Below are 26882 nucleotides of genomic sequence, written 5' to 3'. Positions count from 1 at the left end.
TCAGTTTGTATCCTGCCCACAAGGTTTTCCTAATAAGTGATACTATGACCTTGACCTTGAAAAACAATAGGCATCTTCCTCTCACCATGGTGATCAAATATACCAAGTTATAATATCCTGGAGCTTACGGTTCGGTTTGTATCCTGTCCACAAGGTTTTCCTAATAAGTGATACTACAACCTTGACCTTTGACCTCTGACCTTGAAAAACAATAGGCACCTTCCTCTCATCATGATGATCAAATATACCAAGTTATAATATCCTGGAGCTTATGGTTCGGTTTGTATCCTGCCCACAAGGTTTTCGTAATAAGTGATACTACAACCTTGACCTTTGACCTCTGACCTTTAAACACAATAGGCACCTTCCTCTCATCATGATGATCAAATATACCATGTTATAATATCCTGGAGCTTATGGTTTGGTTTGTATCCTGCCCACAAGGTTTTCCTAAAAAGTGATGCTACGACCTTGACCTTTGACCTTGAAAAACAATAGGCATCTTCCTCTCATCATGGTGATCAAATATACCAAGTTATAATATCCTGGAGCTTACGGTTCGGTTTGTATCCTGCCCACAAGGTTTTCCTAATAAGTGATACTACGACCTTGACCTTTGACTTCTGACCTTGAAAAACAATAGGTATCTTCCTCTCATCATGGTGATCAAATGTACCAAGTTGTAAAGTCCTAGGGCTTATGGTTCAGTCTGTATCCTGCCCACAAGGTTCGGACAGACAGACGGACGACGCCATACCATAATACGTCCCGTCTTCGACGGGCGTATAAAAATGAAATGCGTTTCTTAAATGAGAGCATCCTGGTAAATCTTGAAGGATCCCCACTCACCAGATGTCTGATGCCATTGATATAGTGGTAACAGATAGGAAAGGCCAGGACGTATTTAGCGGCAGTCAGAAGCACAGAGTTGACCTGAAGATCCTTGATGTATAACATATAGGAAGCGAAATCTCCCGGTAAAACTAACAAGGTGGCAGCTGCTAATGGAACAGCTGGAAAACAGAAAGCAGCAAACATAAAATATTCATTAAAGGTAGACTATCTAGCAAAACTGAGTCAGAAAGGGTTTAACAAAGAACTCAATTCTTATCTTACATGTAGTAGAGCTAATGACACAGAATTCATTAATGTTCACAATGAAAAAGAGAAATGACACAAGCTCATGCCCATAATATACAGGCACCTTCCTTTAATAAACTGCATATACCTTTCTAGAAAATATGAAAATGTAAGTAGTAAACTTTAAGATATTGTGTCACAATGAAATTGCATTAAACTTGGATTGAAGGTCTGCTGTGACCTTGACCTTTGATCTTGTGACTATAAATGCTAAAGGTGTTTTCTTTGATCTTTAACTACCTTTTCATAAAATATCAACTCCATGTTGAAAACTTAATTGTGTTTTACCGTTACAATGAATGCATAGTCCAATTAAAGACTGAAAAGGTCTGTTGTGACATTGACCTCATGACTCCAAAAATTTAGATACTGGGTCTTTCTTTAATAGTCAACTACCTTTAACAGTGTTTAATATTGTAAAATATGAAAGCTTTCTGTTAAGAATCATTCCTGATATTGTGCACAGTGATGATGGACAGCAGGGCATTTGTACAAGACAGAATCTGTAGGACTAATTTAAAACTTATGGAACTAACAAAGAAAAGTTCCACAAAATTTAAAATATTTGTTCATATCTGAAATTCACATTCATAGTACTAATATTTCTTTTCTAAAGTCTCACAAGATTTTGGACATGTATCTGTTGGATATCTACAGACATCATTGTAGGGTGTTTTAAGAAGTCCCAGTACACTACAGTCCCACACTGACACAGGGGGAGGGGATTCCCAGCATACAGAACATTACAGTCCGACACTGACACAGGGGGTTTCCAGCATACAGTACACTACAGTCCCACACTGACACAGGGTGGGGGGATTCCCAACATACAGCACATTACAGTCCCACAATGACACAGGGGGAGGGGATTCCCATCATACAGAACATTACAGTCCCACACTGACACAGGGGATTCCCGACATACAGTACATTACAGTCCCACACTGACACAGGGGGAGGGGATTCCCAGCATACAGAACATTACAGTCCCACACTGACACAGAGGGAGGGGTTTCCCGTCATACAGAACATTACAGTCCCACAATGACACAGGGGGAGGGGATTCCCAGCATACAGAACATTACAGTCTCACAATGACACAGGGTATTTCCAGCATACAGTACACTACAGTCCCACACTGACACAGGGGGAGGGGATTCCCATCAAACAGAACATTACAGTCCCACAATAACACAGGGGGAGGGGATTCCCAGCATACAGAACATTACAGTCCCACACTGACACAGAGGGAGGGGTTTCCCGTCATACAGAACATTACAGTCCCACAATGACACAGGGGGAGGGGATTCCCAGCATACAGAACATTACAGTCCCACAATGACACAGGGGATTCCCAGCGTACAGTACACTACAGTCCCACACTGACACAGGGGGAGGGGATTCCCAGCATACAGAACATTACAGTCCCACACTGACACAGGGGGAGGGGATTCCCAGCATACAGAACATTACAGTCCCACACCCTCACAGGGGGAGGGGATTCCCGACATACAGTACATTACAGGGGTAGGGGTGTTTCCAAGCATACAGAACCGCTAAGGAAACAAAAAAAGTTGAAGCACAAAAGTCCCATAACTCCTTTAACATTTGTGGAATGAAAATTGCGGTGGAATGTGATCAACTATATATTGTGACTAACAATCCTGCAAAATTTGAACAAAATCCAATGAGCGGTTTCTGGGGAGTTGCATCCACAAAGCGTTCGTATAGTGTATCAAAAAAAAAATTCAACAAAGTCCCATAACTCCTGTGAATAAAAATGGTGGTGCAATACAATAAATTACATATGGTGACTAACAATCCGACAAAACTTGAAAAAATCTGTTGAGCGGTTTCAGGGGAGTTGTGTCCACACAGTCAAGTGGGATGGATGGATGGACACCGGTATTTCTATGTCCCCTTCCACATTGCAGTGGGGGACAACAACTAGCTGCTGTATTTGTAAACTACTCACCGATTGATTGATTGAATATTGTTTAACGTCCCTCTCGAGAATATTTCACTCATATGGAGACGTCACCATTGCCGGTGAAGGGCTGCAAAATTTAGGCCTGTGCTCGGCGCTTATGGCCTTTGAGCATGGAGGGATCTTTATCGTGCCACACCTGCTGTGACACGGGACCTCGGTTTGTGCGGTCTCATCCGAAGGACCGCCCCATTTAGTTGCCTTTTATGACAAGCAAGGGGTACTGAGAACCTATTCTAGCCCGGATCCCAACTACTCACCGACAGCCATACATATTCCTGTAACTCTGTGACACAGGGATAACATGGATGTCAACTCCGGGCTGTAATAGAAATCAAACAAGCTGTTAACAATCATCACCACACATTTCCAAAGTCAGTCATTCTTTTTGTATTTCAAACTACCACCCCTCCTTTTGAATTAGGAAAATTAGCGACATTTTCCTCAAATTGGGAAAAATCATTAATAGTAAATTAAAATGGTAAAGATACATAAAATAACAAAATTTTTTGGTTTGGGGTTTATTTCAGATCTGATTTAAAATCATAAAATAAATCATTATTTAACATTAAATGTGTATGAGAAGTCACACCTTGTATAAATATTATTTACTTTTTCTAAGAAATACTTATTGTCTAATTTCATAATGAAAACTTTTTGTCTAAAATGGCCTAATTTCCCTAGATTTGAAATTGGGAAAAAACATATATATATAATTGGAAAAAATAGCTAATTTTTGTGAGGGGAAACAGGCGAATATCTATGGCATTTTGGCCCCCAAAAAATCCCTGAAAGTACACATACTAGTTTTAATTAGATGCCTGTGATTCTCATGTTGACCATTCTTTCAGTAATATTCACACCAAAACTTTCTTTCCTCATGTAAAAGTAACTGTTCTGCATATCTAAGCTAAATCATAATATTCAGCAGCATTATAAAACAAAACATGTTCTTAAAACACAAATGCCACCAAAAGTGTCCATACAGATAAATCTTTCATACCCTTTTAGACAAAAGAAAGCAAGTACCAAAAATATAATACCAATTGGATCAACTCTTCGTAAAAGCTTTACATTTGACATGGAACTGAATAGTCATGCATTGAAAATAGGTGGGGGATCCACAATAAGAAAATCTCAAGACAGCTCTAATTTTCTGAGGAAATGCATGGGACACTGAATTATGGTGAGAAATCTGCTTTACTTGTATATTCTGAGGTGAGGAGAAAGCGGTCTGTTGAGTTGTCGATTTTTCTCCCAGAACTGTTCCATTTCTTTGTAGGCTATGTCCTGTGTGTTGGTTCGTGTGCTGGTGTGGGACATCTGTGTAATTACTGCTGGCTGCAGTCTGTAACATTCAACAACAGAGATAGACAGTCTGTAACATTCAACAACAGAGATAGACAGTCTGTAACATTCAACAACAGAGATAGACAGTCTGTAACATTCAACAACAGAGATAGACAGTCTGTAACATTCAACAACAGAGATAGACAGTCTGTAACATTCAACAACAGAGATAGACAGTCTGTAACATTCAACAACAGAGATAGACAGTCTGTAACATTCAACAACAGAGATAGACAGTCTGTAATATTCACAGCAATGATATAGAAAAAAGAAGAAGAAAGTTTGGCTTCAGAAAATCACCGTTCTAAATACAATCACAACAAGAGGTAATGCTCACTAAGAATACCCCCCGCTTACCCCAACCTCCCAAAGGGTGTTGTTAATAGGTATAAATTACCTCTTTCCTGAGTGTAAAAATATGGTATGCCTTTGTAGAAGAAAATGGAAGATAGAGTCCAAACACAAATCCATGGTATAAACCTATAATTTTGACCTTGAGATCAAAGGTCAAGGTCATAAAGAGGTCATGAATGTACATGACACATAGTCTCATGGTGATACACCCATGACTTACAGTCTTCACGAAAAACTTTGTAAAGCACAGGCCCTTCGGGCCTCCCAGTATAATAATTGTGCAAGCCCGAACAATATTTTGCAGGCCCAAAATGTTTATTTTCTAATTTGACCTCTTGTTATTTGCTGATTCTACTCTATAGACACATGCACAGTTCTTCTACTGTAGGAAAATACAGGTCAAGATGATCATAGTTAAAGAACAACTGACATTAAAAGGATTATATTATTTTTCAACATATTAATCCAGTATATGCGAAAGCTTTTGGACCACACAGGACATTCGGTCCAGTGTAATCAATGAACACACCGGACCGAACCAAATTTTGTCAGACCGAAAAACCTAATGTAAAAAAGTGAAACACGTGAAAATGCAAAACCAAGGGAATCTTATTTATTATACTAGTAATACTATACCAGGAATCCTTCCCGTATGATACTTTAGACAGTCCATGCGGTTTTAATCAATTCATTTACGTATTTGGATGTGTGCTATTTTTTTTACTTATAACAAACTCCGCATCAAGATAGTAAAGCTCAAAACCGGACATTGAGACATCGGACATTCCGGTCCGGTGTAAAAAATGATGCATCGGACCTGAGGCACTGCACATCGGTCAGGTCCGACGGTCCGATGTCTTTCGCATAGACTGAATAATCTCGCAGATACATCAGCAGCTCATGTTCAACTCTGTTTTGTATACACCACGTACAAAACTTTTTGTTTTCTCCAGAATCACTTAAATGTTAGCCAAGGCCTACCCTCGCAGTGTTCGAAATTGGTTTAAAACTTGGTATAGACCACAGGTCTATGCCAAAAATAAGATGACTTAGACCTCATCGAATTGGCATAATAAGACCACAACATTGAAAAAATAATAACACAAATTTAAAACATTTTCATTTACTTCTAATATACTTAGAAAGTGTATTTTCTTTCCATTTCTGTAATATCATCCTTTCCTCATAATGTTTATCAGACGTCGACTGACCATGCAAGGCCCTCTTGGATAACTTTATTGCTTTAAATCTAGAAAATTGGCATAGACAATTTGGTCTATCTCAATTACAGTTGGCAAAGACCAGTGCCAATTGACATATACTCAGTCTATGGTTAATTTCGAACACTGCCCTCGGTCAAATGGGGCATGAATTTTCGTTTTTTTCTCCTCGTACGACAGTTTTTTGGGGGTTTTTTTATCGGATGGTTGTGATTGTGAAATACGTTTGGGTGGTTTTGAATTTCCCGGACGAGCCCCCTCCCTATACTTCAGAAAAGGCAGCATGGTTGATAATTTTTCTATGCGAAATTTGACTACTAAGTCATGACATTTAGTCTGAGTCAATCTCACGCTTTATTTGTAATATATACAGAACATATAAGAAAACATTTACAGGCCCACCGGACTCCAGGGTTTAATATTTTAAGAAGCCCGATCCCGATTTTACTGGCCTCGGGCATCGGGCCACTGGTTAATGTCGAAGACTGGTCTTATGGTATGATTATGTCAAAACCCTATAATCAATTTTGACCTTGATGTCAAAGTTCAAGGTCACATAGAGGTCATGAAGGTACCCGACACATCGTCTCATGGTGATACACTCATGTGTCAAATATGGTATGCCTATGTCAAAGAACAAAGATGTCATGGCCCTGACACGAATCCATTGTAAAAACCTTTAATTTTGACCTTGAGGTCAAGGTCATATGGAGGTCATGAAGGTACCCGACACATCGTCTCATGGTGATACAATCATGTGTCAAATATGGTATGCCTATGTCAAAGAACAAAGAAGTTATGGCCCGAACACAAATCTGCACAGGCAGACAGACGGACAGATTCCTATATATATATATATATATATATATTACATGTAAAATAAGATCAAGACATTTTATAAATTTACATTTAATCTAAAGCTTGTCTAGGGTAATGAGTGTGTGTATATATTTGAAGAATAAAGACAAAGTCAGAAGAATATAATAATGAATGGTGCTCACCTTGATAATAATGCAGCGCTGTTGGTCAGCAAGGCAGAGCCTTTCCCAAAACTACAAGAAATTTTGGAAAATGAATATCATATTTCAACATTACATCAATTTTATGACTTATTTGTTTGAAAACCATTCCTTTCCAATGATATCTGAAATCATGAAATGGGGACATTTTCAAAGCAAGAGGACCATGGGCCACATCACTCACCTGAGCAGCAGTTCCTAGCCATAAATAAGCTTGAGCAAAACTATCATTATACAAGCAGCTTGGTTCAGAAAAACTTTTTAAAGGCAATGACTAAAAATTCATTAATTATTAAAAATGACTACAAATTCATTAATTATCATATGCCCTTGTAGATGGGTATGGCCTTTCATATATCAACAAATTTCATCTAAGATGCTTTGTGACATTTAGTTTGGTTTCCTTCACATGTAAAACTTTAATCCCCTATTGTGGCCCCACCCTAACCTTTGGGGGTCAAGATTTTACAAATTTAAAAAACCACTTTGTCTGGAAGGTTTTCTTCAAATTTCAGCATTTCTGGCCCAGTGGTTATTGTCAGAAGATTTTTAAATGACCCCACCCTATTTTTGCATTTTGGTGATTATCTCCCCTTTGAATGGACATGGCCCTTCATTCGAACAAACTTGAAAGCCCTTCACCCAAGAATGCTTTTTGTTAAGTTTGGTTGAAATTTCACAATTTACTTTCCGCAATTTCTACCTCGGTGAAAAGAACACAAAAAGGATCTACTCACGCCAAAAATGACCCAAAGAAAACCCAACCGTAAATTTATTCCCCGCAAGAAATATAGGAAACTGAAACCATTAACATTTTCTTTATTTGGACGAACAGCTGCAAGGACCCACATTCCTTCATGTCTCGTCCGAATGAATTCGGATTATTCCACCAAAGAAATTAATTTCCCGACACTTGACGTCACAATCGAATACGACACAATCACATTCCATACAGGATATTTCTATCACGCCGCTCGTCAAAACAACATTATTCAACGTCTAAGAACCGAGGAGGCTTTTATACATATTTCTTAAAACTATGCATCCGTCAGGCTTAAACCAGAAATATATCAGAAGTCAAATATATACAAAACGGAATCAAGAGAACACGAAAACAACGGATTTCAAAATCAGCTGTACTAGATGCGACCGAAAATTCGCCGGGATATCTAATTTGAGAAGGCAGTTTGAACGAATACACCATCCCATCGTTTATGGACCCTTTTAATCAATAAAATAAATATCAGTGTCCATTACATTTAACTTTCACAAACATTTATAAAGTATCTTAACATATTTGTATATACATGTTTTTACGTTGTTAAGTAAACACTCCACATTTTTTGTTATTAATAGTAACGTGATCCACAATTTTTACTTCAGTAGAGACAATTCTTATAATTTTGTTCTGATGACGACCGCCCTCTGGTCGAAACCGGTCAACCAATAAAGTGAAATATCATTCAACAAAAGCATCATTAAATATTTCTTCAGTGAGTGCATTATTGTAGTTGAGATGACACCGTCTGTTTGTCCAATTCTGGATCAGTCGTGTCAGCTATACTGTCATACGCGTCTTGTTGAACTTAGTTTTAAACTTAGGGCAATATTTCAGTTCATATTAAAAGCACTCTTGGATTTATAGAAGCACTCTCAGATAAAATAACCACACATTTTTTTCAAAAACACAACAAACTCAGGGTTTGACACTAAGGCACGTCCGACCGACCAAGTCTACTAAATGATAGGTCCGGTCGGGTAAAATGTCGATTTACTAGTACGACTGGTCGTGTTGAAAAAATAAACAAGAAACTTTATTTTAAACCATAAGATATCTTATTTGTAACTTATAGCCATTTTTCGTTGTTGACACATGTGCGGGAATGTCTCGACTTCTCGTCCTCAAGGAAGGATGTTCCGAGAAAAAAAAGGAGTAGGTTGGGAAGAAACAAAGTAGGGCTTATGAAAAAGAAATTTTAAAAAAGCGGTTAAGGTCATTTTATTCTAAAAAAAGACTAAAGAATTTCCGTGCCGAGTAGAATTTAAAGAAACAGTAAATGTGTTTGAAAATAAAAGCATCAAATTGAATGACGAGACTAAAGATGTTTTTGAGGCAATTAAGTACGTTTTAATTTAAACTTAACGTTTGTCATTTGAATTGAGTACTTAAATATGGAGAAACCATCAGGGTTTCTTTTCTCTGGAAAGTTTGTCAGGGCTAGTGGATGTAAGGTCAGGTCTAGTAAATATCATTTGAAGTAGCCCGACTGGTCTAGTGCTCAAGAAAGTAAATGTCAAACCCTGAAACTGCTTTTTTCTTCAGATTACCAAAACAGAAATCCCCCTCTTCCGCAAAAACATTTTAAAATTAGAAAATTTGGACAGTAAATATACTATGTATTGCATCTAGATTTATGTCTTGAAATCAATATTATAAAAATATAATGTAGTTTTATATTCAATTCTAGCATATTTATGTATGCCATTATTATTTTTTCTTCCGCCTTCCGGCCACCTTCGCCAACTCCACCAGAAAATGGCGAAGGATCGTTATCCCTGGTAGATATAACGTTATATCATAAACAACTCAGAGAAAGATAGATCTAATTATTAATGTTGATTAAAAGAATTTTGAATGCCGCAATTTTGGCTATGCCTAAATGTGAAGCTTTGAATATTGTTCAATATAACGTCAATAATGTAAAGATTAATTTAAACTAGTGTATAATTTTATTTTATTTTTACAGAAACTAGGTATATCTTAAGCGAAATAAACATACACACGTACTGATTTAAAGTTTAGGACCGATTGAAAGTCGGATCGGGTCAGTCAACATTCGAATTGGCCTGCAGTCATTTCAAACATCTCTGTGATTCGGAACTGGCAGTGTGATTCGGAACTGACCTATGAACACGGTTACAGAAAATGCAAAGATTGGCGTTATTTACAAAGATTTTCCAATAATTTTTTATATTTTTTCTTTGAGTAACTTCTGATCCTCTCACAAGATGATTGGAACCAACATTATCTTCGTGGACATATCGCTAGCAATCATTAATGAAAATGTGATCAGGACCGGAACTAAGCAATTAAATAACTGTATACAAAACGTCTTATGAAGGTGATCAGTGGGGATATCATATATTTTGGATAAATAATTGGTTTTATATCTATTTTTCATTGGGTAGAGAGGGGGTGGGGGTATATATGTAAGATCTATACACACTTCAGGTGCCTGCGTGTGAGTATCACACCGGTAATTGTCCAATCAAAATGAACTTAGTCAATTGTAGTTCTATATATTTAAAGAAAATTTTTTTTTCCTTGCGCGATTTTTCTCATTTCCTCTTCTTCTTTTCTCTTAATTTTTGTACCCCTGATTAGGAAATTTTGTGTAATTTGTAGAAATAACCAAGTGTATACAAAGGAACTATTTGCTGTTGGTAGCTGAGGCTACTTCCTGAGGTGCACTCCGGCTGTTTACACACATGTGAAAAACATGTGGATTTGAGGGTAGTCTTGTTTGCGGGTAATTTTATTTTCGAAAATGCCATGTAGGGTGTTGTTTTTCTGGTGTCGGCAGACAAGATAGGTAACATAACACTTTTTGACTGCGTTATTCGGCATCAATTATGTAAACTGATTTTTTTCCCTCTATAGTAATATATAGGCCTAGTGAAAATAATAACCGGTGTGATACCTGTAATGCAGCAAACAAACGAGGAAATACGTCCACATCAGCTTATTGACTGGAGACATCCTCTAAAGCAGTTTCTTAAGTACATTAACTTGGTACAAAATATCATGTTTATTCATATTTAACTTATGAATTTCCTACTTTCGGAAAAGGACTCCAAAATATACGCATATCCTATTGGTTTTTGCATTAATTTTGTTAGGTAACAAGGTCAATTATAAATTGGACAATTTGAACATGGGCTGGGGGATATGACACGTGGAAACAAAATGCAATGTTGAATAACCTTTCACTTAATTACTGCAGACTTTTGTATGTAAGCTTTCAATGCACATACACAGGAAAATATGACATAACTTCAGTTACATACCCTGCTCTTATCATTGCCATTTTGTCCTCTGGATGAACTAATAAATACCAAAGCATTCCGATCGACCGATGATCCAAATTACTTGAAATACTTTTATTCGGATATTCAACTTTTACTAAAAGCAAATATTCTTTACATGATCTGATGTTGCTGCTGATTCTAAAATAACAAATGACAATACAGAAAGATTAAATAATTATTGATATAGAATAAATTGTCAACGAATTTAAAGAAAATATTATTGTAAATTTCGTACATTTTTAAAAATTCCAAAAATGTTCGCATACTAAACTTTAGTTCTATTTTTGGACGAAGACCGCCAGAAACAAAAACAGTCTGGAAGCTGAAAGAGATAAACACGTTTAGAACGTGAGCACCAAGCAAGTTCTGTTTTTTTCTATAGTTTTATTATAATGACTGCAGTTAACTCTTAAAGATATATCTGTATAGTTGATGTTCAAGTAGTTTTCTCAGCAAACTGGTGTCAGCCCTATTCTCTTTAGAGAAGTCGAGAGGCATAGATGTAGGCTATGCATAGCCTACATCGACTTCTCGTCGCAAGCATTCATGTTTTGATTCTGGAAAACGTGTAAATGCTGGAGTCGGTGGCGGTTTATGCTTCGACCGACGTTTCGACTCGGGTGTGCCTGGATTTATGCAATAGAGAAGTTGTTTTCAAACATTTAAAGGCACTGATTCACGATTTTACCCAAAATTTTGTTTTTCACTTTTAATGATCAAAATCTACTGTCTAATGTGTTTGAAAGAGTTCACATGAAAATTAAGGTTATACATAATCACAGAAGCTCATTTAAGAGATTTTATTATTTGTTTTGTAAACAAAGATTGCGGTATGCTATTGTTTACGAAATTTTCAAAAGAAATGGATATCAATCTAAGTTTATTATATCTTTCACATTTCAAGCATTTTGGGGATAAAATGTGTCATATAAAAGTTAAAATTTGTGATTATGGAAAATTAAGATGAATTATATTACAAAATCAATGTTTCACTTATGTGTTTGTTTACATAAAAAGACTTGAGTCTTTGTTTACATAACACTTATTTAAGGCTAAAATATTGCTTTCATACTTGCATCCAGAAGGTCAAAATTTTGGCTGTCAACATTAAATGAGTTATATTTTTAATGTTTAACATCAAAAATGAAAAATATTTTCATCAAAAATCGTGAACCAGTCCCTTTAACAGCAATGCACAAAACCGTCACAAGGAAATCAATACTTACTTGCTTTTAATCCATTTTCAATATGCCCCTGTCCCGGGTTTAAATCACAACTCCGATTACGTCAGCCTACTTTTCTCTTAACTGGTCCCCTATTGTGACAGCTCCCAAGACCAGTTAACGTAAAGCCAGGACAGGGTACATGTTGAAAATGGATTAAAAGCAAGTAAGTGTTGATTTCTTTGTGACAGTTTTGAGCATTACTGTTAAATGTTTGAAAGCAACTTGTCTATTGCATAAATCCAGGCACACCCGAGTCGAAACGTCGGTCGAAGCATAAACCGACTCCGGCATTTACACGTTTTCCAGAATCAAGATATGAATGCTTGCAAAGAGAAGTCGATGTAGGCTATGCCTCTCGACTTCTCTAAAGAGAATAGTGTCAGCCCATACCATGTTATGACATATGCATAATAATACGCAAGAGTTCTTGAAATTTACCAGTCCGAAGGATTTGACTGGTTAAAATTTCCTCGGACCGATAAAGTTCACAGTACATTTCATTATTCGGACTGATAAAAATCTTGAAATGTATGATACCACAGAAGTAGATTTTAAGAACTCTATAATACGGTAAACGGAAAAAAAAGTCACAATCTGGGTAGGGAAAAAAAGTCACAAAGAGTGCCCATGACCACACCTAGGAAAAAAAGTCATAATTTGTTTTGTTCAAAATTTAAACCCCCTCTGTTGCTTGTTATGATCTCCATGTTGATTGTGGTGACAGTAAAAATTTGTTCCTCATTATATACAAAAAATGATAGAAACCATACATTTTGCTCTAAAAAAACCCCATATTTTTTCCTTCATCCTATGTATGGCTTCAAAGATTGTAAATTGATGCCAATTTGTCTACTTATACAGGAAATACACTGTCTAGAAAAGGGGAAAGGTGCCTTGTGAGGCCACTAATTAATCTCGACAGTCCCTGTCAACAACTGTTGTAAATACTTAAAAGTTAATTACTTTTTATTGGGGTTATTTGTTTGTTTTAACATTAAAATATATATGATTTAAAAAAAACATGGAATATTCTAACTTTCAATCTAATTTAAGTAAAAATTTTCTCCTTATATAACATTTGACTTTTTCTATATACACATGTAGTTTTCTTTCAAAATATATATATACTGTGACTTTCTCCCCCTTTGTATATGTGACCCTTTTCTATCAAAATATATACTATGAATTTTTCCCTATACATATAATCAGTGATTTTTCTACATTTTTTGCAAGGGTCCTGTGGCTTTCGAATTGGGGAAAATTGTCGACATTTCAGTCAAATTGAGAAAAATCAATTTTATCGTAAATAAGTTTTAAAATCATATCAAACATCACATTATCTTTATTTTACACATCTAATTTTCTTTAACCTTCTAAAATGTTCAAATATTCTATTCAAATCATAATTTCCATAACTCTTTGTTAAGTCGTATGTATATAATTCACATCGAATGTTTATATTTTTCAAATACATTTTGCTTTCATAATTCTATTATTGGGAAAAATGCAAGCTAAATTGGGGAAAAATTTAAAAAAATTTAGGAGGGGAAAGGGCCGAAATTCGGACCCAAATGGACTTTAAAAAATCACTGACAGTGATTTTTCTACATTTTTTACAAGGGTCCTGTGGCTTTCGAATTGGGAAAAATTGTCGACTTTTCAGTCAAATTGGGAAAAATCAATTTTATCGTAAATAAGTTTTAAAATCATATCAAACATCACATTATCTTTATTTTACACATCTAATTTTCTTTAACCTTCTAAAATGTTCAAATATTCTATCCAAATCATAATTTCCATAACTCTTTTGTTAAGTCGTATGTATATAATTCACATTGAATGTTTATATTTTTCAAATACATTTTGCTTTCATAACTCTATTATTGGGAAAAATGCAAGCTAAATTGGGAAAAAATTAACAATTTTTAGGAGGGGAAAGGGCCGAAATTCGGACCCAAAATGGACCTTAAAAAATCACAGATGTTTAAAGTTTGTTTACTGGTTGTGGCTGTGAAAAAGATGTTACTATTAAGGTTATAGCCAATAACAGCTGGGACAATGGAATCCTGAAAGATGCCCTGCCTGCATTTACAGTATTTTCAGGTCACCTGAATTACTCGGGTGACCTAGCTATTACCATTGGTCTTCGTCGTTGTGCGCCGTCCATTAACAATTTTACATTTTTAACTTCTTCGTGAAAACTGCATTCCCAATTGTAACAATTTATGATGTCAAACATCTCTTGGATAAGAGGAATATAAATTGTTGATCTTACCACCCCTCTGGCCGCATGAATGGGACTAAATATGCTTTAAAAAGGTCATATTCTTACAAATCTTCTCAACTCCCACATATGTGTGTGTGTGTGGGGGGCTAAATAAATGCATGGAAATGATGTCCATGAAGCCCTCTACTTAAATTGTGAAATTCATGGCCCCTGAATCAGGGGTTCAGGCCCTAAAACAGGGCCAATGTGACCATATATTAGTGAACATGTATTAAATCTTTTTCTCCACTACCATATATATTTTAGAAAATGTAAATGCATGATTATGATGTCCATGAAGCCCTCTACTTAAATTATTAAATTCATGGCCCCTGGGTCAGGGGTTCAAGCTTTAGGGTGGGGCCAATAAGGCCATATTGTGAAAATGTTTTAGATCTTAAAAAATCTTCTCTACTTCCATATATAGTTGAGAAAAACTAAATGCATGGTTATGATGTCTATGATTGATTGTATCATGCTTAACGTCTTGCTCGAGAATATTTTACTCATACATGTCATATGGAGACGTGAAGCTATCTACCAAAATTGTGAAATTCATAGCTCTTTGGTCAGGGTTCAGGGCTTAGAGCGGGGTCACTATGGCCATATAGTGAAAATGTATTAAATCTTCTTCTCTACTGCTATATATAAATGAGAAAAACTAAATGCATGATTATGATGATGTTCATGAAGCTCTCCACTAAATTGTGAAATTCATGGCTCCTGTGGATGGGGCCAATATGGCCACATAATAAAAATGTATATAAAACTTTATTTTTTTCTTCTCCACTTTCAGTCATGTGAAATAAATTAAATGCATGGTATGAGGTTTGTAATGCCATCTTTTTATGCCCGAGATCGAAGATCGGGGGGTGGAGGGGCATATTGTTTTTGTCCTGTCTGTCATTCTGTAATTCTGTCATTCTGTCTGTCTGAAACTTTAACCTTGCTAATAACTTTTGAACAGTAAGTGATAGAGCTTTGATATTTCACATGAGTATTCCTTGTGACAAGACCTTTCCGTGGGTACCAACATTTTTGACCCCTTGACCTTGGAGTTTGACCTACTTTTTGAAAACTTTAACCTTGCTAATAACTTTTGAACAGTTAGTGATAGAGCTTTGATATTTCACATGAGTATTCCTTGTAACAAGACCTTTCCGTGAGTACCAACATTTTTGACCCCATGGCCTTGACCTTGGAGTTTGACCTACTTTTTGAAAACTTTAACCTTGCTAATAACTTTTGAACAATAAGAGATAGAGCTTTGATATTTCACATGAGTATTCCTTGTGACAAGACCTTTTCGTGGGTACCAACATTTTTTACCCTTGACCTTGGAATTTTACCTACTTTTTGAAAACTTTAACCTTGCTAATAACTTTTGAACAGTAAGAGATAGGGCTTTGATATTTCACATGAGTATTCCTTGTTACAAGATCTTTCCGTTGGTATTGAACCTTTTGACCTTGACATTTGACCTACTTTAAATTTTTTTTTTACATTGGTCATAACTTGTAAATGGTAAATATGAGAGCTTTCATATTGTACATGAGCATTTCTTTTGACAAGATCTTTTTACTGGTACCAAGATATTTGCCCTTGTGACCTTGGGTCTCAAACTACCAGGAAATGGAGGAAATTTCACCTTCAGAAGCCCATGTTTTAATTTTCAGATTTTATTACCATGGCAACCAATTTTCAAAAATAATGTATATGGTTCTTGAAAGTACACATGTGAAAGATTTTAAAGGTCCATCATGACATCTGATACTAGCCTGGAAATGGGTCGGGATACACTCAGGCACCTGCCATCCTGGAAGTAAAAAAGCAACAAAAATGAGGAAAATATACCCATTTTCAACCCCTCCTAATTCAAAATAAAAAATTTCCCAGTATAATGAAAGATATCAACTTTCAGCAAAATTCCTAACCTTTCCAACAAGGCCAAATTTGCAATAGGGTCCTTGATTCCTTTTCGAGATATTTTACATCAAAGATGCAGCATGCTCTTTTCAACTTACCATTTAAAGTGAAAGTAGAATTGCCCGCCTAGAAGTCAAACTTTCATACATCTCACAGTCACAGTTTCGAATCCCATAAAAAGGCACTGGATCAATGTCGAATGGTCACCTCCGTATATTAATACAGATTTTAATAACAATGAAATTATTTAAATTCTATAAAATACTCTTTTAGCATATTTACATTTTAACCCTGGTCACTTTAGCTTCGTATTGGCAATTCGCCAGGTATATTGAGACTTTGGCCATCTTCGGAATTGGCCATTATCGGGGGCATTGTGTTTCACTAACACATCTTGTTAAATTGTGAAATTCATGGGTCAGAGGGTGGGGGTGTCAAAATGATTGATATGTTTCAAAATTCCGTTTTTATACGCCCATCTTTAGACGGGGCGTATTATGGTACAGCGATGTCTGTACGTCCATCCGTCCGTCCGTTCGGGGTTTTCTCTATAATTTCATTTCCCTTTCACATATCATGCTGAAACTTGTTGTGTAGCTTCTTTGTGGGTCACTCTATATCATACTGCAATTTTGATCCATTTCAACCTTTTTTCCAGGAGTTTTGCCCCTTTATTTGGAAATAATTATTATATGGAGGGTATATAATTTGTCCGCCCTACTCCTCCCATAGTTTTCAAGTGAGGACCTTCTTATTTTGTGAAGTGTTTGTATGGGTATTGAAGATGTGCATGTGGGATGGATTTTGATTTTCTACAATTTTTGAGAAAAATACAGGTTGTTGAACTTAGTCTATTTGGAAATTGATATTCTATGGAGGGTACATAATTTGTCCGCCTACTCCTCCCACAGTTTTCAAGTGAGGACCATCTTATTTTGTGGAGTGTTTGTATGGGTATTGAAGATGTGCATCTGGGAAAGGATTTTGATTTTCCTCCATTTTTGAAAAAAATACAAGTTGTTGAACTTGGTCCATTTTGAGGAAATCTCGATTTTTAAGCTAAGACCCTTTGTTCATATGAAAGTTTATCACAGCCTCATGAAAGCTGATACTACCTGAAGCAAAGTTATACAAATTATAGCACAAGAAAAACACCCTATGTAAGCATTTCACGGGCGTATTATGTATCGTTTGCGGTACTCTTGTTCCTTCTTCTGTACAGAAAATGAATAGGAAATGTGTGCATGTTTTGAAAGATCATAAACATGTGCATGAAGGACACCATATTGAAACTTAAATGCAAATATGATACTCCCTAAGGAACAGATATAGAGCGTTAGAGAACTTGCAGGAGTCAGAGAATGAGACAGTGGAAAGCTTAGAACAGGAATGGAATGAGATTAAAACTATCTTTAAAGACACCTCTAATACCACACTTGATTACAGGAAACGTGGGAGAAAGCAATGGATAAGCGACAACACCTGGAATAGCATTCAAGAAAGAAAGGACATTAAGAAAAAACTATACAGTACAAAATCAGGAGAGAATTAAAACTGCCTTACAGAAAGAATATTCCAACAAAGATAAAGAAGTTAAACGAAATGCTAAGGCAGATAGGAAAGAGCATCTTGAAACACTAGCCAGGGAGGCAGAAACAGCAGCTTCCAGGGGACAACTTAGTACAGTAGATCACAAAACAACTAAGCGGCAAACAAACACACTCCAATAAACCATGCAAGGCTAAGGATGGTAGAGTTTTAACATCGGAGAAACAGCAGCTTGAATGATGGATGGAGCACTTTAAGTAAGTTCTTAACATTGATCATCAAGGTGACATTCCGAATATTGAATAGTTTGGTGAAGAATTAGACATAAACATTGAAGAAGTATCGAGGGAAGAGATCAGGAAAGCAATACTGAAGTTAAAAAATGGGAAAGCACCTGGATTGGACTCTATAACACCAGAAATGTTGAAAGTGGACCTTGAAACCAGTACAGAAATATTTTACAACTTATTTCAGCACATCTGGAAGATCGATACAATACCATATGACTGGGCAAAAGGACTCATTATAAAACTACCCAAAACAGGAGATTTAAGTGACTGTAACAACTGGCGGGGTATAACCTTACTATCAGTACCCAGCAAAATCCTGTCAAGAGTCATACTAAATAGAATAGATGATGCAATAGATGATCTGCTAAGGAAAGAGCAGGCAGGGTTTAGATCAGGCAGAGGATGTATTGACCACGTAACATCATAGAGCAAAGTATTGAGTGGCAAAATAAACTTATCCTCAACTTTATAGACTTCCGAAAAGCCTTCGATAGCATCAGAAAAGACTGCTTGTGGGCCATCCTAAGAGCCTATGGATTACCATCAAAAATAGTTATCTTAATACAAGCTTTCTATAACAACTATGAATGCTGTGTACTACATAATGGTCAACAGTCAGATTGGTTCCCGGTGACATCTGGAGTAAGACAAGGATGCATCATATCTCCTCTCCTATTCATCACTGCAATAGACTGGTGTATGAGAACAACACTAGGAAATGAAAATACAGGCATTAGATGGACCATGAACTCTTTCTTAGAAGATTTGGCCTTTGCTGGTGACATCTGCCTTCTGTCAAGTAATGTTAACAACATGCAGAGCAAAACAACAAAATTAAACGAAGTTGCTCAAAGTTTAGGCCTGAACATTAATGAAAAGAAGACCAAAGTAATGACTGTAAACAGTAATACAGCTCAAACAGTCAAGATAGGAAATAACATCATAGAAGAGGTTGAGGATTTCAAATATCTAGGCAGCATGTTAAGTAACACCAATGGGATGGCGAAAGACATCAAAGCCAGAATAAGCAAGGCGAGAAATGCATTTTGCCAACGGCAATCCATATGGAGAAGTGGGTCGATCAGTATGAACACCAAACTGAAAATATACAACAGTAACGTGAAATCTGTGTTACTATATGGGGCTGAATGCTGGAGAATAATACAAACTGACATGAAAAAACTCTCCTCATTCCATAACACCTGCCTCCGAAAAATCTGTAAAATCTACTGGCCCAAAAAGATATCGAATAAAGATCTGTATCTTAAGACCAAACAGTGCTGCATGGAGATGGAGATTAAAAGAAGGTGGCGTTGGATTGGGCATGTTCTACAAAAAGGAGGAGAAGATATCACTAAGATTGCTCTGAGATGGACACCTGATGGAAAGAGAAAAAGAGGACGCCCAAAAGAGACATGGTGAAGGATGGTAGAACAGGAGATGAAAGATATAGGGAAGACCTGGGGGAAATAGAAAAGAAAGCAAAAGACAGGCAGTTGTGGCGTCAGCTGGTTGAGGCCTTATGTGCTGATAGGCACGAAGAGGATAAGTAAGTAAGTAAGTAATGATACTCCCTGTACGGACAATGATACTCAGGTGACCGTTAAGGCCTATGGATCTCTAGTGAGTTTTTTTATTGTCAAATTTGCAAAGGTAAGTCCATTTAAATGTCTAAAACTACCCAATTTAACAATAAAATTCCTAACAGCGATTTTTTTCTACCCACTGGTACTAATACCCATTCAATTGGGAAAAATAGCGTCAAAATCGAACAAATTGGGAATTTTCTACCAGTGTATCGGCAAATAATTTCAACTAAAAGAAAAGAGAACAAAACAAGAAGCAGTCATCTCTTTACAAACTTTTTACTGTAATATTTGCTGTTGTGAGACATCAGGAATCGTTATAGGCTCGTTTTAGAATCATCGTAGCTCTACAAAACATGCACACTGCTATAATCTGTACTTTTGATTTAATACCAGAAGTGAACATTTTAGTTAACTCGTACAACGTTTCAGACTAAGTAAATTACGATGTCAGCGGTCTATTTTTCGGCAAGTAAAAATAGGGAATTTTTAGTCTCAAAATTGGAGAAAATTAATTGTTTTTGGCATTGGGAATGGTACCGTTTATTGGTACCAGTTATATAAGGGGGGAAAACGCTGCCTAATTTTAGCCCTAAAATTAACCCTAATTTTTATCAACAAGTGCTGGACAGCCTGTATTTATTTACAGTACGTGACAAGTCTCTGTGTTGTGTATTTATTTACAGTATGTGACAAGTCTCTGTGTTATGTATTTATTTACAGTACGTGACAAGTCCCTGTGTTGTGTATTTAATTACAGTACGTGACAAGTCTCTGTGTTGTGTATTTAATTACAGTACGTGACAAGTCCTTGTGTTGTGTATTTATTTACAGTACGTGACAAGTTCCCGTGTTGTGTATTTATTTACAGTACGTGACAAATCCCTGTATTGTGTATTTAATTACAGTACGTGACAAGTCCTTAATTGTGTTGTGTATTTATTTACAGTATGTGACAAGTCCCTGTGTTATGTATTTATTTACATTATGTCACACGTCCCTGTGTTATGTTTTTATTTAAACGGAGATATGCTAATTTTTTTCTCTAATTTTTATTAACAGAATCAAGAGACTTTACAAAAGCTTCAGATATGTCAGCTGATCAGATTTCATATTCTGAGAAGTACTATGATGAGAAATTTGAGTACAGGTATGTACAAGATTTATCCAGTGATTGCTGCGTAACTCCTACAAAAGCCTCAGTTAACTTCCCAATGTTCACTATATATACTCCTATGTGATAATAACTGAACTCGAAACTAATTTTTCAGTCTGCCAGTCAAAATGGACTGATAGACAACATTTTCTATCAGTCTGCAGAGAAATAATCAGTCTGTCATCTAACTGAAACTTGAGGTAAATAAAACAAAATAAAGCAATGCAAGACATTTATTGTTTTAATTGAAAACTCATTTTTATTGTTATGAAAATTGGCAAACTGTTCACACAAGGACCAAAACATCAACTGTTCCTCCTTGTCATATCACAACCATTTTCGACCATTTACCCTGAAAACTTCTTGATTGTTTCTCTGTTTCATGAACCCTGTCATGCTCTTTTCTTGCTTTCGTTGGAATCTTTCCATTTTGATGAGTTTTGTTACAGGTTTCCATCTTTTAGACTTTTAAGTATCACCAAATGGTGTCATGATTTCCATTTTGTTGCTGTTTCAGTAGCACTTAAATCAACACTGTTAAAACCGTCGCAAAATGCTTTAATGACAGATTCTATTACTTTCCAAAAAACAGAATTAGTAAATCAGGATGAATTTTAAAGTCGATTGTGTTACCTTTGCCTTTTGATTTTGGGTTTTAAAATCATTTTAAACATTTGACAGAGAGATTTTTTAATGTAAATACGTTAGTTTTGAGCCCTGTAATAATATATGTCTGCACATGAATTACTAACTACACAAACAATATTGATTGTTAAATTTAAGGGACTAGCTGTTCCTTCCTCAGGATGGGAGATAAAACATGAAATACATATATATGATAAAGTATGACAAAAGTATCACTACTGAACTAGTAACTGACTGGAGTACTTTATAGGGTATAGTGAACAAACAGTTGGTAAAATCAGCTGTAGTTTATCGACATATCTAGTTTTAGATTAATGTGTTTAGACTGCACCTCAGCTTTTATTTCAGACATGTTATTCTTCCTGATGACATCGCAAAGCTAGTGCCAAAGAATCATTTGATGACAGAGACGGAATGGAGAAATCTGGGAGTGCAGCAGTCCCCAGGCTGGATCCATTACATGGTTCACACTCCAGGTAACTCAAACAATTACAGAACCAACAGTTCCCAGGTTCACACTCCAGGTAACTCAAACCATTACAGAACCAACAGTTCCCAGGTGCACACTCCAGGTAACTCAAACAATTACAGAACCAACAGTTCCCAGGTGCACACTCCAGGTAACTCAAACAATTACAGAACCAACAGTTCCCAGGTGCACACTCCAGGTAACTCAAACAATTACAGAACCAACAGTTCCCAGGTGCACACTCCAGGTAACTCAAACAATTACAGAACCAACAGTTCCCAGGAGCACACTCCAGGTAACTCAAACAATTACAGAACCAACAGTTCCCAGGTTCACACTCCAGGTAACTCAAACAATTACAGAACCAACAGTTCCCAGGTGCACACTCCAGGTAACTCAAACAATTACAGAACCAACAGTTCCCAGGTGCACACTCCAGGTAACTCAAACAATTACAGAACCAACAGTTCCCAGGTGCACACTCCAGGTAACTCAAACAATTACAGAACCAACAGTTCCCAGGTGCACACTCCAGGTAACTCAAACAATTACAGAACCAACAGTTCCCAGGTTCACACTCCAGGTAACTCAAACAATTACAGAACCAACAGTTCCCAGGTTCACACTCCAGGTAACTCAAACAATTACAGAACCAACAGTTCCCAGGTTCACACTCCAGGTAACTCAAACAATTACAGAACCAACAGTTCCCAGGTGCACACTCCAGGTAACTCAAACAATTACAGAACCAACAGTTCCCAGGTGCACACTCCAGGTAACTCAAACAATTACAGAACCAACAGTTCCCAGGCAGAGCTGTGGAATTTTTTTTTCAGAAGCCTGTCATTCGGACAGACATGTTTATCAACTTTGCCTGTCCGAACAGATTTAAGTCTGTCCGAATATTAAGAGTTAAAATTAACATAATTTATAAAACTGAAGTAATACACAGATCGCATGTTTTAGAAGTTTATTATAACATGTCTTACACTAGTTTTCAAACTCAATTTCTAATTCTCTCACAACCTCTCTCACCATTCTTTCATTCTCATCAAAATCTTGCTCACCTCTGATTCACACTCACTCTCTTCACCATCCATTCTCTCACCTACTCTTATTCCATCCCTAACACTCTGTCTCTCATCTAATACTGCTCACTGTCACTCTCTCCCGGTGTAAATTTGATCGGCCACGACACCATACTTCCGCGTGGTTTAGTTTGCCTGGTTCCCTGTCCCTACTATGCATCGTTGTTAATGAGCCAGGGAACCAGACAAAAGTTTCATTTGGAGATCCTCGAGTGGCTTCCACCTCACACATTGTATAGGCCTAAAGCATTGCGTAGTGAAGTCATCCGAGGATTACTGATGCATAAGAAACGACAACTCTGGATAAAGACTGTTTACGCGGTGGCATTTTGTGTTTTTCTTAATGCGGGCGGTGCAAACAACATCGGTCATGCAGTCCGACATTTAACCAACTTATGTCGGTCATGGCCAAATTAAGCCGGTCTTACCGGCATTTTTCCACAGCTCTGCCCAGGTGCACACTCCAGGTAATTCAAACACTACATAACCAACAGTACCCAGGTGCACACTCCAGGTAACTCAAACATATACATAACCAACAGTTCCCAGGTGCACACTCCAGGTAACTCAAACCATTACAGAACCAACAGTTCCCAGGTGCACACTCCAGGTAACTCAAACATATACATAACCAACAGTTCCCAGGTGCACACTCCAGGTAACTCAAACAATTACAGAACCAACAGTTCTCAGGTTCACACTCCAGGCAGGGTTGGGCGGTTAAAACCCTCCCCTGTTTTAACCACTGGTTTTAACCGTCCCGGTCAATACTCCCCAAGTGGTCAATACTGGTCAATTGTGATTTAAACTGTCCATTTTCCTATTTTTGTACATTTCTTGCAAACAATTTCTTGCTTTTCATTATATGGATCAATTGTTGATTAATATTTTTCATTAGATTTATGAGTGTAATACATTTGGTTTGCTGAAACTGTGAACGAAATATCTTCAGTACTATATTAGAGGGTCACAGATAGCATAGCTTGACAATTGGAGACAGACCTGTTTACATGTACCTGGACAGATTAAGAATAAAAGGTAGCTGGACATTACCTGAGCACAGGAAACAGAGTTGACAGGTGTTGATTAGCATACTCTGGGACCAGAGATGACCAGTGGGCATGTTATTGTTATGAAAACATCACCAACCCACCCCCTCAAATGTTTATTTAACAGTTAAAATGAAGATTTAAAACAATAGGTAGTTCTTGTTAAACTAAGGAATTTGAACAGAAACCTTTAAAAATTACATCTTCCCCAATTTAACAGAGTCATTTATTTAATATTATGACTTATAAATATATCATAAACTGATAGTGCATGTTATGAATTACAGTATTTACCATAATCAAGATAATGGCCACTTAAATATTTAAAAGAACCAATAACACAGACTATAATGACCAAATAATTTTCAATCGACCAGTATTGACCGGTTTTAACCAGTATTGATCACCGGCCCGGTCAATACTCATATTGACCACTTTTTTGCCAACCCTGACTCCAGGTAACTCAAACAATTACAGAACCAACAGTTCTCAGGTTCACACTCCAGGTAACTCAAACAATTACAGATCAAACAGTTCTCAGGTTCACACTCCAGGAGTGCGTTCGAGGTCGCCGTTCCTGTTGTTCTCGTGCTCCGTTCTTAGAGTCGCGAACAATGAGAACATGTGCGCACGAACGAGTTCTTTGTTCTCTGACCACACTACCTAAAGAGGTGGTGTGAGTCTTGCACCTCGAACCCCTTCTCGGGTTTCGTACTTGGCGTTCGGGATCGACAGGAATTTGTACTCGTACGAAGAACGGCAATCTCGAACGCACTCTTTGTAACTCAAACAATTACATAACCAACATCCTCAGTCTTAATCCACAGGTTAGGGCAAACACAAACTTTTGGAAACAGCAGAGGTGAGATCAGGTGTCTAAGGAAGAATATGCACCCCATAGTAATTATATTTACTATATATTGTTATGGGGGGGGGGGGGGGGGATTCAAAATTAAGTTGAATCGATGAGAAATAACTTGGTCAGAAATGTTTGATGTTTCCTGTCTCTTCTGATGACACCACCAAAACGACACACGTACACATGTCTACCTTCAAACCCACCCAAAAATAACACCTGCACACATCACTACCCTCAAACCCACCCAAAAGCAACACATGCATACATGATTACCCTCAAACTTACCACAAAAATAACACCTGCATATATGTCTACCCTCAAACCCACATGTTTTTCACATATATGTAAATAGCCCAAGTACACCTTTGTAAATAGTCTCAGCAACTAACATTAAATACTTCCATTGTAAATAATTGGCCGTTTCTACAAATTACACAAAATTTCCCTAACGGAGGTAACTACAATATTGACCAAGTTTATTTTCATTGGACAATTATTAGTGTGATACTTTTTTATGCCCCCATAATTGTAGATAATTGATGTACAATCTATTTATAGAACCTCACATTCTCCTGTTCAGACGACCTTTGCCAAAAGCTCTCCCCGTGATGACGGCGACCATGGTGAAGTAAGAAGAGGCAACCCACACAAACAGTTGTTATGGTGTACATACTTTTTGTAGTGCTGTTATTTGTTGTTGTCCATTTATTATTATATTAGTTGATTTTATAGGCACTTTTCTTTTTATTCTGAAGTACTAGCAGTACTCAATTTTAACACGATTGTAGCTGTGATTTTACATTCTCAATGCGTTTATTTTCACAGCCATGTTACAGATTCAACAAACTTTAAGTTTACATAAAGGTTTACATTATAGAGTTTACAATGTTATATGAACGAGTTCCAAGAATTCTTGAAAGAATTTCCGGATTATATGAAATAGTTTACTTGATATGATAAAGTTTACATGATTATATGAAGAACTTTACAGGATTATATGAAAGAGTTTACATGAAAGCGTTACATCAAATTATGACCAACTTTTTACTTCAGATACAAAACAGTTATTGTTTTCTTGTTTGAAGTACTAGTGAAAAGTTCAGTCTTGCAATTTCTTCCAATTTCCTAGAAAAGTGAATGTATGAAGGTTATTTTTTAAATTCTTTAAGTTATTTTTATGTAAGTTTTGAAGGTTATTTGATGTAAGTTCTGAAGGTTATTTTTGGTGTAAGTTCTGAAGGTTATTTTTGGTGCAAGTTCTGAAGGTTATTTTTGGTGTAAGTTCTGAAGGTTATTTTTGATGTAAGTTCTGAAGGTTATTTTTGGTGTAGTTCTGTAGATTATTTTTGGTGTAGTTCTGTAGATTATTTTTGGTGTAAGTTTCTGACTACTTCAGATTCACACTGATGATATATTTTAGTCACAATATGAAAGTGACACAGGTGCAGGAGTTATGTACATGGAGCTGTCTGTATCTTGTATCCCCCGACATGTACCCTGAGTTGTTCAAATATTGGAGATCCTCCAATGAGATATTAATGTATTTTCTTTGGTAAAAATTCTCAGGCCAGTGAAAGTTATGTTCAGATCAGTCATTAAAACATAAAAAATCAAA

At 36.6% G+C, this 26882-nt stretch overlaps 2 protein-coding genes and 1 long non-coding RNA gene across 5 annotated transcripts in view; 1 reads left to right on the top strand and 2 right to left on the bottom strand.

The window, feature by feature from the left end:
- The window catches only part of LOC125680822 (succinate dehydrogenase cytochrome b560 subunit, mitochondrial-like), a 12447-nt gene extending 1227 nt beyond the window's left edge, over nt 1–11220 (bottom strand). Inside the window, exons 1-5 of the mRNA XM_048920591.2 lie at nt 11139–11220; nt 7053–7103; nt 4332–4475; nt 3388–3449; nt 850–1013 (exon numbers count right to left, since the gene is read on the bottom strand). Of these exons, the coding sequence (XP_048776548.1) occupies nt 850–1013; nt 3388–3449; nt 4332–4475; nt 7053–7103; nt 11139–11194 (477 nt within the window). The 5' untranslated portion in view covers nt 11195–11220. The remainder of the gene's footprint in view (nt 1–849; nt 1014–3387; nt 3450–4331; nt 4476–7052; nt 7104–11138) is intronic.
- LOC125681444 (cyclin-dependent kinases regulatory subunit 1-like) lies at nt 10146–26882 on the top strand. 3 transcript variants are annotated; one of them, XM_056155466.1, is made up of 4 exons: nt 10146–10663; nt 21064–21151; nt 22151–22278; nt 25826–26882. In XM_056155466.1, exons 2-4 carry the CDS (start codon nt 21093–21095, stop codon nt 25897–25899), a joined length of 261 nt encoding a protein of 86 aa, XP_056011441.1. In that variant the 5' UTR covers nt 10146–10663; nt 21064–21092; the 3' UTR covers nt 25900–26882. The 3 variants fall into 3 exon arrangements, with proteins under 3 accessions (XP_056011441.1, XP_048777502.2, XP_048777504.2); XM_048921545.2 differs by lacking the exon at nt 10146–10663 and adding an exon at nt 11431–11518; XM_048921547.2 differs by lacking the exon at nt 10146–10663 and adding an exon at nt 11434–11507.
- On the bottom strand, nt 16301–16985 carry LOC125681445 (uncharacterized). Its single transcript, XR_007372251.2, has 2 exons — nt 16586–16985; nt 16301–16467 (listed from the first exon to the last, which is right to left on the bottom strand). It is a non-coding gene; the product is annotated as an uncharacterized LOC125681445 (long non-coding RNA).

Source organism: Ostrea edulis, chromosome 2 (assembly GCF_947568905.1).
Source record: "Ostrea edulis chromosome 2, xbOstEdul1.1, whole genome shotgun sequence".
Lineage (NCBI taxonomy): Eukaryota > Metazoa > Mollusca > Bivalvia > Ostreida > Ostreidae > Ostrea > Ostrea edulis.
This window is presented reverse-complemented; position numbering and strand designations above follow the sequence as displayed.